The sequence below is a fragment of the Salminus brasiliensis genome, chromosome 25 (genome assembly GCF_030463535.1).
Source record: "Salminus brasiliensis chromosome 25, fSalBra1.hap2, whole genome shotgun sequence".
Lineage (NCBI taxonomy): Eukaryota > Metazoa > Chordata > Actinopteri > Characiformes > Bryconidae > Salminus > Salminus brasiliensis.
The window spans coordinates 24584449-24596980 of record NC_132902.1 but is presented as its reverse complement, the minus strand read 5'-3'; the positions used below and the strand labels follow the sequence as shown (position 1 = coordinate 24596980).

General features: G+C 43.4%; 1 protein-coding gene across 1 annotated transcript in view; it reads right to left on the bottom strand.

Annotated features, from left to right (window-relative positions):
- LOC140548032 (lysyl oxidase homolog 4-like) overlaps positions 1 to 12532 on the bottom strand; it is a 51215-nt gene that overhangs the window by 17683 nt on the left and 21000 nt on the right. Inside the window, exon 11 of the mRNA XM_072671383.1 lies at positions 12104 to 12311. Coding sequence (XP_072527484.1) covers positions 12104 to 12311 — 208 coding nt within the window. The remainder of the gene's footprint in view (positions 1 to 12103; positions 12312 to 12532) is intronic.

Genomic DNA, 12532 nt, shown 5'->3' with positions numbered 1-12532 from the left:
ATCCCAATCTAACTCAATTAAAAGAGCTGAAACTGTACTATAGTGAAAGTATGGTACTGTATCCCAATCTAACTCAATTAAAGAGCTGAAACTGTACTATAGTAAAAGTATGGTACTGTATCCCAATCTAACTCAATTAAAAGAGCTGAAACTGTACTATAGTGAAAGTATGGTACTGTATCTCAATCTAACTCACTTAAAGAGCTGAAGCTGTACTATAGTGAAAGTATGGTACTGTATCCCAATCTAACTCAATTAAAGAGCTGAAACTGTACTATAGTGAAAGTATGGTACTGTATCCCAATCTAACTCAATTAAAGAGCTAAAACTGTACTATAGTGAAAGTATGGTACTGTATCCACAATCTAACTCAATTAAAGAGCTAAAACTGTACTATAGTGAAAGTATGGTACTGTATCCCAATCTAACTCAATTAAAGAGCTGAAACTGTACTATAGTGAAAGTATGGTACTGTATCCCAATCTAACTCAATTAAAAGAGCTGAAACTGTACTATAGTGAAAGTATGGTACTGTATCCCAATCTAACTCAATTAAAAGAGCTGAAACTGTACTATAGTGAAAGTATGGTACTGTATCCCAATCTAACTCAATTAAAGAGCTGAAACTGTACTATAGTGAAAGTATGGTACTGTATCCCAATCTAACTCAATTAAAGAGCTGAAACTGTACTATAGTGAAAGTATGGTACTGTATCCCGATCTAACTCAATTAAAGAGCTGAAACTGTACTATAGTGAAAGTATGGTACTGTATCCACAATCTAACTCAATTAAAGAGCTGAAACTGTACTATAGTGAATGTATGGTACTGTATCCCAATCTAACTCAATTAAAGAGCAGAGACTGTACTATAGTGAAAGTATGGTACTGTATCCCAATCTAACTCAGTTAAAGAGCTGAAACTGTACTATAGTGAAAGTATGGTACTGTATCCCAATCTAACTCAATTAAAAGAGAAACATGCAGGACTGCTGACCATTCTTATTAAAATAAATCCAAAGCTCCATTATGCCGAAAGCAGCAGACACAAATGACCCAAGCATCCAGTGGCACCAAGTTGTGATAGAAGGCAGGAAGCTGGGAGGCTAACAGGCATTTAAGCTAAATATAATCAGCAGCAAGTGATGATTTAATGGTAGCAGTCTGGTGCAGATTGGACACTGCCTGCCACATAAGGAAAGGAAAGAATGGTGGTGCTCTGTGTAGATTTAACAAAGCTGAAATGAGAAGTGACTCACAAAACAAATTTTTAACAAATCTGAGGCCACAGACTGCTTAGCCCAAACTGGACAAGAGTAAGTCATAAAGAACAGCTTTGTCTGGCTAAAAACAGAGGCCTGTATGTGTATGCTGCGGTAATTCCGTCATACCCCAACAAACATCAGGCCATTTTCCTGAACTATAAAAAAAAGACAGGCTTGAGAATGCGAAGGTCCTGAAGCCTGGTTTTTCTTCACATTAAACAAAGTGACGAGCCACAGAGCTCCAGGACCCACCAGGTCCCCTCACTGCACCATGTACACCACCAGAGACGTTAACCTCACACACTGATGCCTCCTGAACAACGGGCACACAGCGAGTGTGTTGGTGGTCCAGTCTGGTTTTCTACCATGGGTTTGCAGAAGTGCTCATTTGCCACATGTACACCCACGGGAAGATTTCATTGGCTGCTAGTCCAAAAGGCCAATGTGACAGCACTGAAGAACTCGCCAGGCTTTTGGGTACGAAGAACTGAAGGGTCAGAAGAAGAAATGATTAGATGCTGAACTTTTGTGCTTGTGCTTGTGTTTGTTATCAGGCTTGTATTGGTCTCGACCATCAGATGAACTATTGGTAGTCTTGACCAGAGACTCAACTGGCTCAAAACCAGACCATTGTCTTGAAGTGTTCCTTACAATGTATTCTTACAAATACTCCAACAAACAGTTTGTGAAGGCCAAGAAATCTGAACCTTTATCTCTCTTACAAAAATGGTTCTGTATGGAACCTAAGGTGGTTCTGAAGACCCACCTCTTCCGAGAATACTTGGGCGAATAGTAGAGTGGTCACCTTACTGACATATCTTTGAATTTTTAGCCTTTTCAAACTAGCTGAGGTTTTTCTTGAGTAAATAGTGAAGCACTTTTGTAAGTCGCTCTGGATAAGAGCATCTGCTAAATGCCTTAAATGTAATGTAAATGTAATGTAATGGTTCTTCTATGAGTGTGATTAAGACTTTTAAACTCGAGTCTCAACACACTCTCACTTTCATTAGGACTCCACCTTCCAACCCTTTTTAGGCTCCGTCCACACATACCTGGATATTTTTACAGATGATTTTTTTTAGGTCTTCCTCTGAGAAGAACACACTAAATTATGGGTAGTCAATTTAAATTGCTTGTATACTGTTTGTTACAGTGCACTGAAAATTCAAAAAGTATGTTTTTGGACATCACTGCAAAATAGCAGAACCCCAAACTAGTGCACTATATAGTGAAAAGAGCACAGAATAGTTGAACACAGCTAGAGTTGTAAAAAATCTCCATGTGGTTTTAAAAAGCTCTGTTTTCAGTGACCAGAGCTGGTGTTTTCATGTGGACGAGAGGCCAAAACTCAGAAACCTCTGTTTTTTTAAATATCCCAGACTTTCGTGTGGACTGGGCCTTAGACCTGACAAAAGTGGTCTTAACTACCTTTGATACTGATATTATCCACTGTGTGACAGACTGTGTATTTAGAACAGGTCCTCTACGGGAAATACAAAGCTGTTTCAGCTGTTCGTCTCATGTTGTCTCACGAAATGGAGCGAAAACCACATAAAGCTTCTTTTGACACTCAAAACTCTGACTGCATGAGACACTGTAAGCTCAAAACAACCAGAGAGGCCTAGACTTTCCTGCCCAATCCCACTTCCACCACCACAGCACTCCCAGAGGAGTACAAATAATAAGCTAAACTTGTTCCAAATGTTTCAGATGTTTCCATCAGGACAGTGTTTTCCTGCTTTTGGAAAGTATAGACCACTGAAGCAGGGGTTTGAATAGCGGTAGGTAGCTGTATTTAGGCACCCTGTCCAGAAAAGTATAGAAATGTTCCACCCCAGACCAGACCACAAAGAAACCAGTGCCTGCCCTTCTGTGTTCACATTTGAATGCAAGAGATTTACTTGACCAAAGGACAAATTTACACAGTTCACCCCTCAGTTTGCCCCAAATACAGCAGATCAGCCAATACACTCCCTATGTAATGTCTAAGGCTAATGAAGGCTAATAAAGCTAGTAATCACCAATTAAAGTAAATAGCGTGTCAAATTTGTGAATTTCATGCTGGTTTAAGCCAGTTATAGCTGGTTGGATACTGTGATGGTCTTGATGGCTGACCAGTATACCATCCAAAATACAACATATGCTGGTCTTGCAGGAGATCGGCTATGCTGGCTTTTAACAGTAGGGTAGGTATGATGTGAAAATGGACAGGTCCTGAGATACTGCATGTATTTACCCATGTCAGTGTCAGTCGTAAGAAATGTAAAGCAGCAGGACTTGCTGTAAGACTGTTACATACTGTATGAGCTCACATACACCAATGTGCCAAAACATTAAGATAAAAATAAAAAAATAAAGCATAGATAAAGCAAACGTTTTTGATTTTCCAAGAAATGTTTGATGATGGTTACAGAAGGAATACCCCCTTCAAGCAAAGTACCCACGCTAACCCTTGTCCACCATCAAAGGTGTCTACAATGGGCACACAAGCATCTGGACTGGACCTTGGAGCACTGGAAAAGGTCGCCTGGACTTTCTTTAATATCACTTGGATGGCAGGTAAACCTGTGGGAATGCGCTGGATCTGTGTCTGATCCCCTTAGTGGGAGTTTGAGGATCAGTGGGACAGTGGCAGCTCAGTGGTTGAAGCACTGGGTTAGTGATGACAGGGTTGTGGGTTCAATACCTGGGTTTGCCAAGGACTCTACACCTGTTGTGTTTCTCACTAGTGTGTATGTGGGTAATCACAAAACGGCTGGGTTAAATGTGGAGGCCAAATTCCATCCAATATGGTTGTCTTTGTCTTTAACAGGATCTGCTGCTAACGTCTTGGTGTCAGATACTACTAGGCACCTTCAGAGGCCTTATAGAGTGATGCCCCTAATACTAGGAGGGCGAAGACTTGCACGTCTTCTCCAACACAGGTGAAGACAGCCACCTTTTTGTCCATCACTGGGCAGGCAGCATGCTGGGAGGAAAGTGTGGCTACCCAGCTCAGATACCACAGCTAACAGACACCTGTGCTGACCAACATCACAATTGGAGTGATGTGGGGAGGATGTGCCATCCACCCACCCTTGAAAAAGCAAGGTCAGCTGTGCTCTCTCTGACTCCGGCTGCTGATGGCAAGCAGCATGACCTGGTATTCGCACCACAGCACACAAATGACCATTATCATATTGGGTAGATGGCTGCAGTGTTTTGGCTTATATATGCTAATGTCTGTTACAAGCCTCATATAGACCATATGGAATGTCTCTGACAGGTTTTACTAGCTAAAATTGTTCATTTGCATATTGCTAGAGGCACTAGAAGAAACTGGTGTTAGTATACAGCATGATGGCCCGAACTTAAGGCCGACCTATACTAGGTACCCTAACGACTTCCTTTCATTTCTGTCCTCTTACTAGATGTTTAAGCGAAACAACAGAAAGAGAGCCCTGAGGCTTTAAAGGCCACACGGGCGGGGTTGTGTGCTGACACAGCCGAATCAAACACGGCCATTAAAACGCACTCAGAGACACTGCAGCAGGATTACGCCTTATAATTACTGCAGCTCTGGCCTTGCGTCCTGGGCAGAGAGGACAACAGCTCTCTGCCCGAAGAGAGACGTGACACGAAGCAGGAACTCAAAATGACAAAAAGTTCCTCTGGCTGAGCGTCGTCATTGTGCATCACAAAACAGTCAATCGATCTCACCCTGAGTGGTGGTACAGCTGATTATACATCACCGGGGGGTGGAGGGTGGGGTGTTGGGAATGAATTTTGGGGTGTAGGCATGACTGCATCACTGCTCTGCACCTGACCTTTGCAGAAGTGGTTGCAGAGCATCATTATATATGACGAGAACATGGAAACAGTATAGCACACGCTTTAAGCTGTGTATGCAATGCTACAGAAACTGACAGCAGATGACCGGTATGTCTAAACACACAGCTCAGTCAGCAGATTTGTTTTAAAATCGAATTAAATTGGGCTAAATTTGAGAAATGCTGTGGTTTACGATCCTGTAATTATACAGGCTACTCCTGTAAAACTGTAGGCCTGTACTGTCATCTGCCTCTAAAGTGAAGAAGGTTTGGAAAGAGCTGCAAACATATAAATAAATAAAGCCTAAAAAGAGGCTGTGTGTTTTTACACTATGCCTAAAACTAAAAAAGGGGTCATGCATATCATCACTGTCACGCAAAAACCTTGTCTCTCCATATTTGACACTTTAATTTTTCTGCATAATGTGGCAGTTGTTCTTTTTGCATTGTTGAGAATTTTGTGATGAATTGGCCAATAGAAATGCTCCAGAATGACCCAGAACTAAATATTTTGACACTGACTTCCATTGAAAGTTAGGAAGGTTTTTTTTATTGTACTGTAAAGTTGATGATTTGGAGATGCAATGTTTTTAGGACTTATGGAAACTGGTGGTTTTTGGATCTAAGACCATTTCCCTGCCTCAGTTTAGAGCTCTGACTGGAATGTAATACACAAGCGTTTACTGCAATCGCATTGGCAACTGTGCAAAGGTCCTAACGGTAACCAATCTGAGTCTGTGGTAACCTGTGCTGGAAATGTCTGCTTTGGTTTCCAAGCTAGACAACATACAGAGCAGTTTGGTTTCCAAGCTAGACAACAGTGAGACTGTGTTTACTGTCCCAGTTTGACTTTCCGACCTGAGGCCTCATCCAGAACAACAGCTTTGTTCTTTAATCTAGAGCTTGGTGAACATGTTGCTGGATTTGATTGAAAAACATCCATTTCCACAGGTTTACACAATCACAGGTTTGAACAGTAGAACGTCCAATTTTAGGCAAATTAAACAATATTTATTTGATGGAAGCATAAGCTTCCCAGTATGCAGCGGTCAGTACCTACCAAAAGTGCTCCAAGGAAGGACAACTGGTATACCTAGGCCAACCAAGGTGTCATTGATGCTTATTGATGGAGGCCTCACCTCACATCTTACAGGGCCTAAAGGAGGATCTGCTGCTAATGTCTTGGTGCCAAATACCACAGGACACCTTCAGAGGTCTTGTGGAGTCCATGCCTTGAAGGGTCAAAGTGGTTTGGGGACACATTAGGGGGCCTACACAATATGAGGTGTCTGGTGGTTTTAATATTATGGCTGGTCAGTGTATCTCATTGATTTCCGCAGGTTTAAACAACCGAACTGTTCCTGTTTTATGTAGTTAATGGAGGAACAAGCTCTTCTCCACCTACTCAGCTGCTAATAATGTCTAGACTCACGATTCTGGCATTTGAAAAATTCTTTTGTTTTTCTTGTGTAATCAGGAGGCCTCGTTTGCTAGAACCTTGAGACAGATTGAGCTTCAGTCTAGTGTCACTTTGTCAGTCTGTGCTTCTCTGAATTGATTTCAGCTACATTTACACTTCTGGCATTTAGCTAAAGCTATCCTGAGCAACTTATAGTACAACCATGTCCCACAGGTAAGAGAATGTAGAGTTAGGAGTCTTGCCCAAGGTCTCTCTCTCTCTCTTCCTTCACAGTAGAACTTCAATCAAGTGAATAACATTGATTATCTGGTCTCAGTGGCTCCTGTCAGGGGGTGGCATCTCCAAAACATCGGGCAGGTCTTATGGGGGTGTTCCCAGGACCTACCAAAAGTGCTCCAAGGAAGGACAGCCGGTGTACTGAAGGGGTCAGGGGCGCCCAAGGCCTCATTGATGTCCACCTTACAGGACTTAAAGGAAGACCTGTTGCTAATGCTGTGGTGGCAGTCACCACAGGACACCTTCTGAGGTCTTGTAGAGTCCAAACCTTGAAGGGTCAGCTCTATTTTGGCGGCACGGTGCGGGACCTAAGTAATATACCCCTGTAGGTTCCTGGACTCCACTTAAAAAACTCGGCTTGGCAGCAGAGTCATTAAATGTCAATCCCATCAATATCATCTGGAACTGTGGTGGGAAATTCGTGGAGAAGAAAAATCCAGCCACTGTTCGGTAGATGGAGAGTGGACAACTGTGAAGAACTGGCAGAGGCAGCTGCTGTAGATCATTAGAAAAGCTTTCTGAAGAATGACAAGGTAGAGTGAGGTGGCCATATGAGTCCATCTCACCTTCAGTTGTCCACTTGTCATGTTCCCATTTTTTATGTTCTTGGAGGGTACCAGTCATTATCGATGGTTAGGGTTCAGCTCCTTGGCCGGGCAAGCAGACCACTCTATACCAAAATGGGATTCTACTGTTTTTGTCATAGAACTTACAACAGGGACGTCTTTGCTAATAGTGCAGAACAAAACCGTGTAAAATGAGCGGAGATGTGAGATGTTGTTGTTGTAGGACTTGTGAAGCGTGGGCTGCACCTTTGCAGACAGTGACGAGCATAAGATAAGAGATCTCCTCGAACCCAAATGTCTAATTACAGGCTGGTCTGGACTTGCCCTTTAAAGAAAACAAACTGTTGACCTGTTTACCCTGACACAATATACTTTCTTCATCATGCTGTTTACATCAAAGGAAACATCCGTAATCATGTGCTCTCATCTATCTCAATGCGGCTTTAGCCTAAGGCCCTATTTTGCCAAGCCTCAAGCCTTATCACATCACGTCAAGGAGAAAATAAAAAGAAGCTTTCAGAGACACAATCAGCATGCACTCATTCTCCACCTCATAACACTGCCTGCGTTTCCTCCGTCAGCTGCTTGAAGTGGAGAGCATGATGGAAACACCCTACATTAACACACACAATCAGCAGACGGGGCTTTAACGCCATGCTTCCCTAAAGAAGAAAAAAAAAAGCTGAAGAAGTGGTCATAACATCGTTTGCAGGCAGTCAGACAGCCAATCAAGGAAAATGGGTCACGAGCGGCAGATGCCATGGTATCGTGACTTCGGAGAGGAGTCGGAGAGGAAGGAGGGGGCCGAAGGAAGTGTGAACCTTGTAATGAAGCTTATCATGGCTTTCATCTAGCATATGGACAAAAGTAGAGGTGGCCTGCTTTTGATGTAATCAAGTAAAAAGATCTTTAGTAAAAAGTAGCCGAACTTCTTCCGATGTTCTTTTTAAGATCTTTTTGGGCAACATAAAATTCTAAATTCAGCCATGTCTCTTCACTGCTGCGTTCTCTCTTTACTGGCTTCCTGTAGCTGCTGCCTGCATCAGATGCTAATTGCCTTAAATGTAAATCTCAAGATTAACAATTCTGAGCAACAGGGAACCCCAGAAATTCACAAAGTGAATGTGTATAAAAAAGGTAACCTTCAGTAAATCTGCTGTAAACATTAGGGTTGGGCGGTATAACGGTAATACCATGGACTACGGTATTTACAAACTACAGCGTGTCTGATGTGTCAGATTTCGATTCTGTGTCTGTCTAGTTCATGGCCAAATAAGCTCGTTTCACCATGTGCATTTAAAAGAGCCACAGGGTGGGGGCGCTGTGGGAGCGCACTGATTGATGATGTCATACTCTGAAAATTGTCCGGCAACTGTGAAGACCACTCCAGAATCACATTTGTATTTTTAAGCCTCTATACCAGTGCTAGCAGTGTTAGCAGTCGGGCCTGGAATTCTGGGTATTGTAGTGAGAGAATATTGATAGACGATAACTAAACTGTACATTTCTGCTATGTGTCGTAGCTTTATAAGCAGTAAGCTCCTTTTAAATACTCTAAGAATGATCCTACATTACACATTTGCATACATTTTACATACATGTGACATTACTTTTTTCTTGTCAAAAGTTTGGGGACACGAACAGTTTTTTACAGTTCTATACCTGTAAATGTTTGCGACTCATAATAAAACACCATCTCAAAGCCCACCCACTTTATCCCCCTGTTCTGATGTCAGCGGTCATCAGCACTCAAACCATTCAGAAGGACTTTTCGGCCAAACGACTCAAAACATGCCTTTAACATTAGAAAATGGCCAGAAACTGGAGCTGATTCCTAAACCATAGGCCTTTGTGTCAGGTTCTCTGGTCATTTTTAGTGAGTAAAGGCTAGGCAAGGTGTCCGCAAACTTTTGACATGCTGCCTATATCTGGCTCTTCACTGGCAGACAGTATTTGGACAGGAATTCAGACTTTAAAGCCAGGAAAAGGAGCAGAAACAACACGTCTCCAAACGGAAAAGTGGGAAAAGTACATCGACTGGTGGTGATTTTTCAGCGTCCGTCTAATTTAGGGGGCTAGACGCATCGGCAGGGAGTGCAGCGGTGTGGAGCGCAGTGTATAAACCCCATAAAAAGGACCTGTGGTCAGTTATAAAGACAGAGAGAAGCTGCTTTTCCACGGCTGCTCTGCCTATTTCTGGCTGGGGGTCAGACGGATGGTCTGGACGCAGTCAAATAAGCTTATTCTGAGAAAGGGGGCGAGTGAGAGGGATTCACGAGAGTTTACCCTCAAAGGAAGGGATTCCTTGGTAAAACAGAGGAAGGGAGAGAGAGAGAGAAAGGGGGGGGAGAGAGAGAGGGAGATACAGAGAAGGAAGAGAGAATGAGAACGAGGGATGAGAGAGAAAGTGTGAAGTACAGAGAGAGAGAGAAAGAGAAGGTGAGGAGAAAGACGAAAGGGGGCAGAGAGAGAGGGGGAGTCAAATCAGAGAAGAAAGAAAAATAAAAAGTGAAAGAGTGGAGTGAGAGAGAGAGAGAGAGAGAGAGAGAGAGGGGGGGAGGCAGAGCAAGCAGGAAGATGAGATGAGAAAGAGGTGAGAAATATATATAGAGAGAGAAGAAGCAGAAAATAGTGGGCGAGAGAGACAGGGAGAGATGAAGAGTGAGAGAGAGAGAGTGAAGGAACAGAGAGAGAAATACAGAGACAGAGAAGATGTGAGTGGACAAGAGAGAGAGAGATAGAGAGACAGAGAGAGAGAAAGACATGGCAACAGATCAGAGAAGTGAGAGAGAGGGAGAGAGACACAGAAAGACACAGAGAGAGTGAGAAGGAGAACGAGGGACGAGAGAGAAAGTGTGAGTACAGAGAGAGGGGGGGCAGAGAAAAAAGAGAAAGAGAGGGAAGAGGGGGACGAGTGGACGAGAGAGATTAGAGAGAAAGTAAGAAATACAAAGAGAAAGAGAAAAACCGAAAGAGAGAAGACGAGAGAGAGAGAGAAAGAGAGAAGACGAGAGAGAGAGAGAAAGAGAGAGAGAGAGAGAGAGAGAGAGAGAGAGAGAGAGATACAGAGAAGGAAGAGAGAAAGAGAACGAGGGATGAGAGAGAAAGTGCGAAGTACAGAGAGAGAGAGAAAGAGAAGATGAGGAGAAAGACGAGAGGGGGCAGAGAGAGAGGGGGAGTCAAATCAGAGAAGAAGGAAAAACAAAAAGTGAAAGAGTGGAGCGAGAGAGAGAGAGAGAGAGAGAGAGAGAGAGAGACAGAAAGAGAAAATGGTGAGAGTAAAAGTGGACGAGAGAGAGAGAGAGAGACAAGAAGAGAGAGAAAAAGACATGGCAACGGATCAGAGAAGTGAGAGAGACTCAGAGAGACACAGAGAAAATGAGAAGGAAAACGAGGGATGAGAGAGAAAGTGTGAGTACAGAGAGAGAGAGGTGAATAAAAGAGTTGACGAGAGAGAGAGAGAGAGAGAGAGAGAGAGAGAGGGAGCGGAGAGCAGAGAAAAAAAAGAAAGAGAGGGAAGAGGTGGACGAGAGAGATTAGAGAGGAAGTAAGAAATACAAAGAGTAAGAGAGAGAGAGAGAGAGAGAGAGAGAGAGAGAGAGAGAGAGAAAGGGAAAAAGAGAGAGAAAAAGACATGGCAACGGTTTAGAGAAGTGAGAGAGGGGGAGAGAGAGAGAGAGAGAGAGAGAGAGCGGAGAGCAGAGAAAAATAAGGAGAGAGAGAGGGTAAGAAAGTAAGAAATACAAAGACAAAGAGAAGGAACCGAGAGAGAGAGAGAGAGAGAGAGAGAGAGAGAGAGAAAGAGAGAGAGAGAAAGAGAGAGAGAGAGAGAGAGAGAGAGAAAGAGAGAGAGAGAGAGAGAGAGAGAGAGAGAGAGAGAAAGAGAGAGAGAGAGAGAGGGAGAGAGAGACATACAGAGAATGAAAATGAAAGAGAAAGAGAATGAAGAATGAGAGAGAGAGAGAGAGAGAGAAAGAGAGAGAGAGAGAGAGAGAGAGGGAGAGAAAGAGAGAGAGAGAGAGAGGGAGAGAAAGAGAGAGAGAGAGAAAGAGAGAGAGAGAGAGAGAGAGAGAGAGATACAGGCCTGTGCATTTCCACTGGAATCACATAATTATATGAGATTAAAGGACGCGAGTCTATGGCTTAAGTGAAGGTTGGAATCTTGTTTCGTAGACACACATGTTGCTATTCCTGTGCGCTAAATCCAGCATTAATGACAGCCTGCTGCAGAGCTCCGTGATCAGAGACGCTCTAAAATACATCCAACTGTGTCTGCTTATAAAACACAAGCTGGCTCTCCAGAAACGCAGCACAACAAACAGCTGAAGCTCCACTGATAATAGATGGGTTCCCTCTGACCCCTTTGATAATCCTTAGGCTGTTTGAAATACATTATATGTCCAAATGTTTGTGGACACCCCTTCTAATGAATGCATTCAGCTACTTTAAGGTGCACCCATAGCTGACACAGATGTGCAAATGCACACACCCACACAGCTGATGTAGTCTCTGTAGAGAAGAAGTACTGCCAATACAATAGGACTTTCTGGAGCAGATAAACATAATGACCCTATTGGCACCATGCTGCCTAATGCCAGATGTGGGCTAGAGGGGTATAAAGCCCCCTCTATACCATGGCCCCTCTATACCATGGCCCCTCTAGGACCATATTTTGTGGTCCTATGGTGGTCCCTTACCCTAACCCTGACCCTAGGGGGGGTGGGGGGGGGGTCATGCAAATAAAAGAATAGATCTGCAATTGACTCACTTGTACAAGTGCTCCTTGTGTTGCTCGGCGGCTGGGTATCCCAGCATCCCACACACCACCCTGCTGCTGCTGAGGTCCCAGCCCAGGCTGCACACGTGCCTCCATCTTCCAGCATGCTTCACTTCAACCACCCCCTCCGTTACCATGGCAGAGCCCCGGGTGCTTGGCAAGACGGGACGGAGGCGAACATCCTCCAAACTCACCCTCCCTACGACCTACAGGGAGAACCAACACTTTACACTCGTCTGGCACTGATTTGTGTTATCTAACACTGCGAAAGGTAATTAAAAAGGTAATTAAAAAGGTAATTAAAAAGGTAATTAAAAGGTAATTTAAAAAGTAATTAAAAAGTGATTTAAAAACTCTCTCAACTTTAATAATAAACCCTAGAGTATACAGATACAATAAGAAAGCAATTACATGAAACGC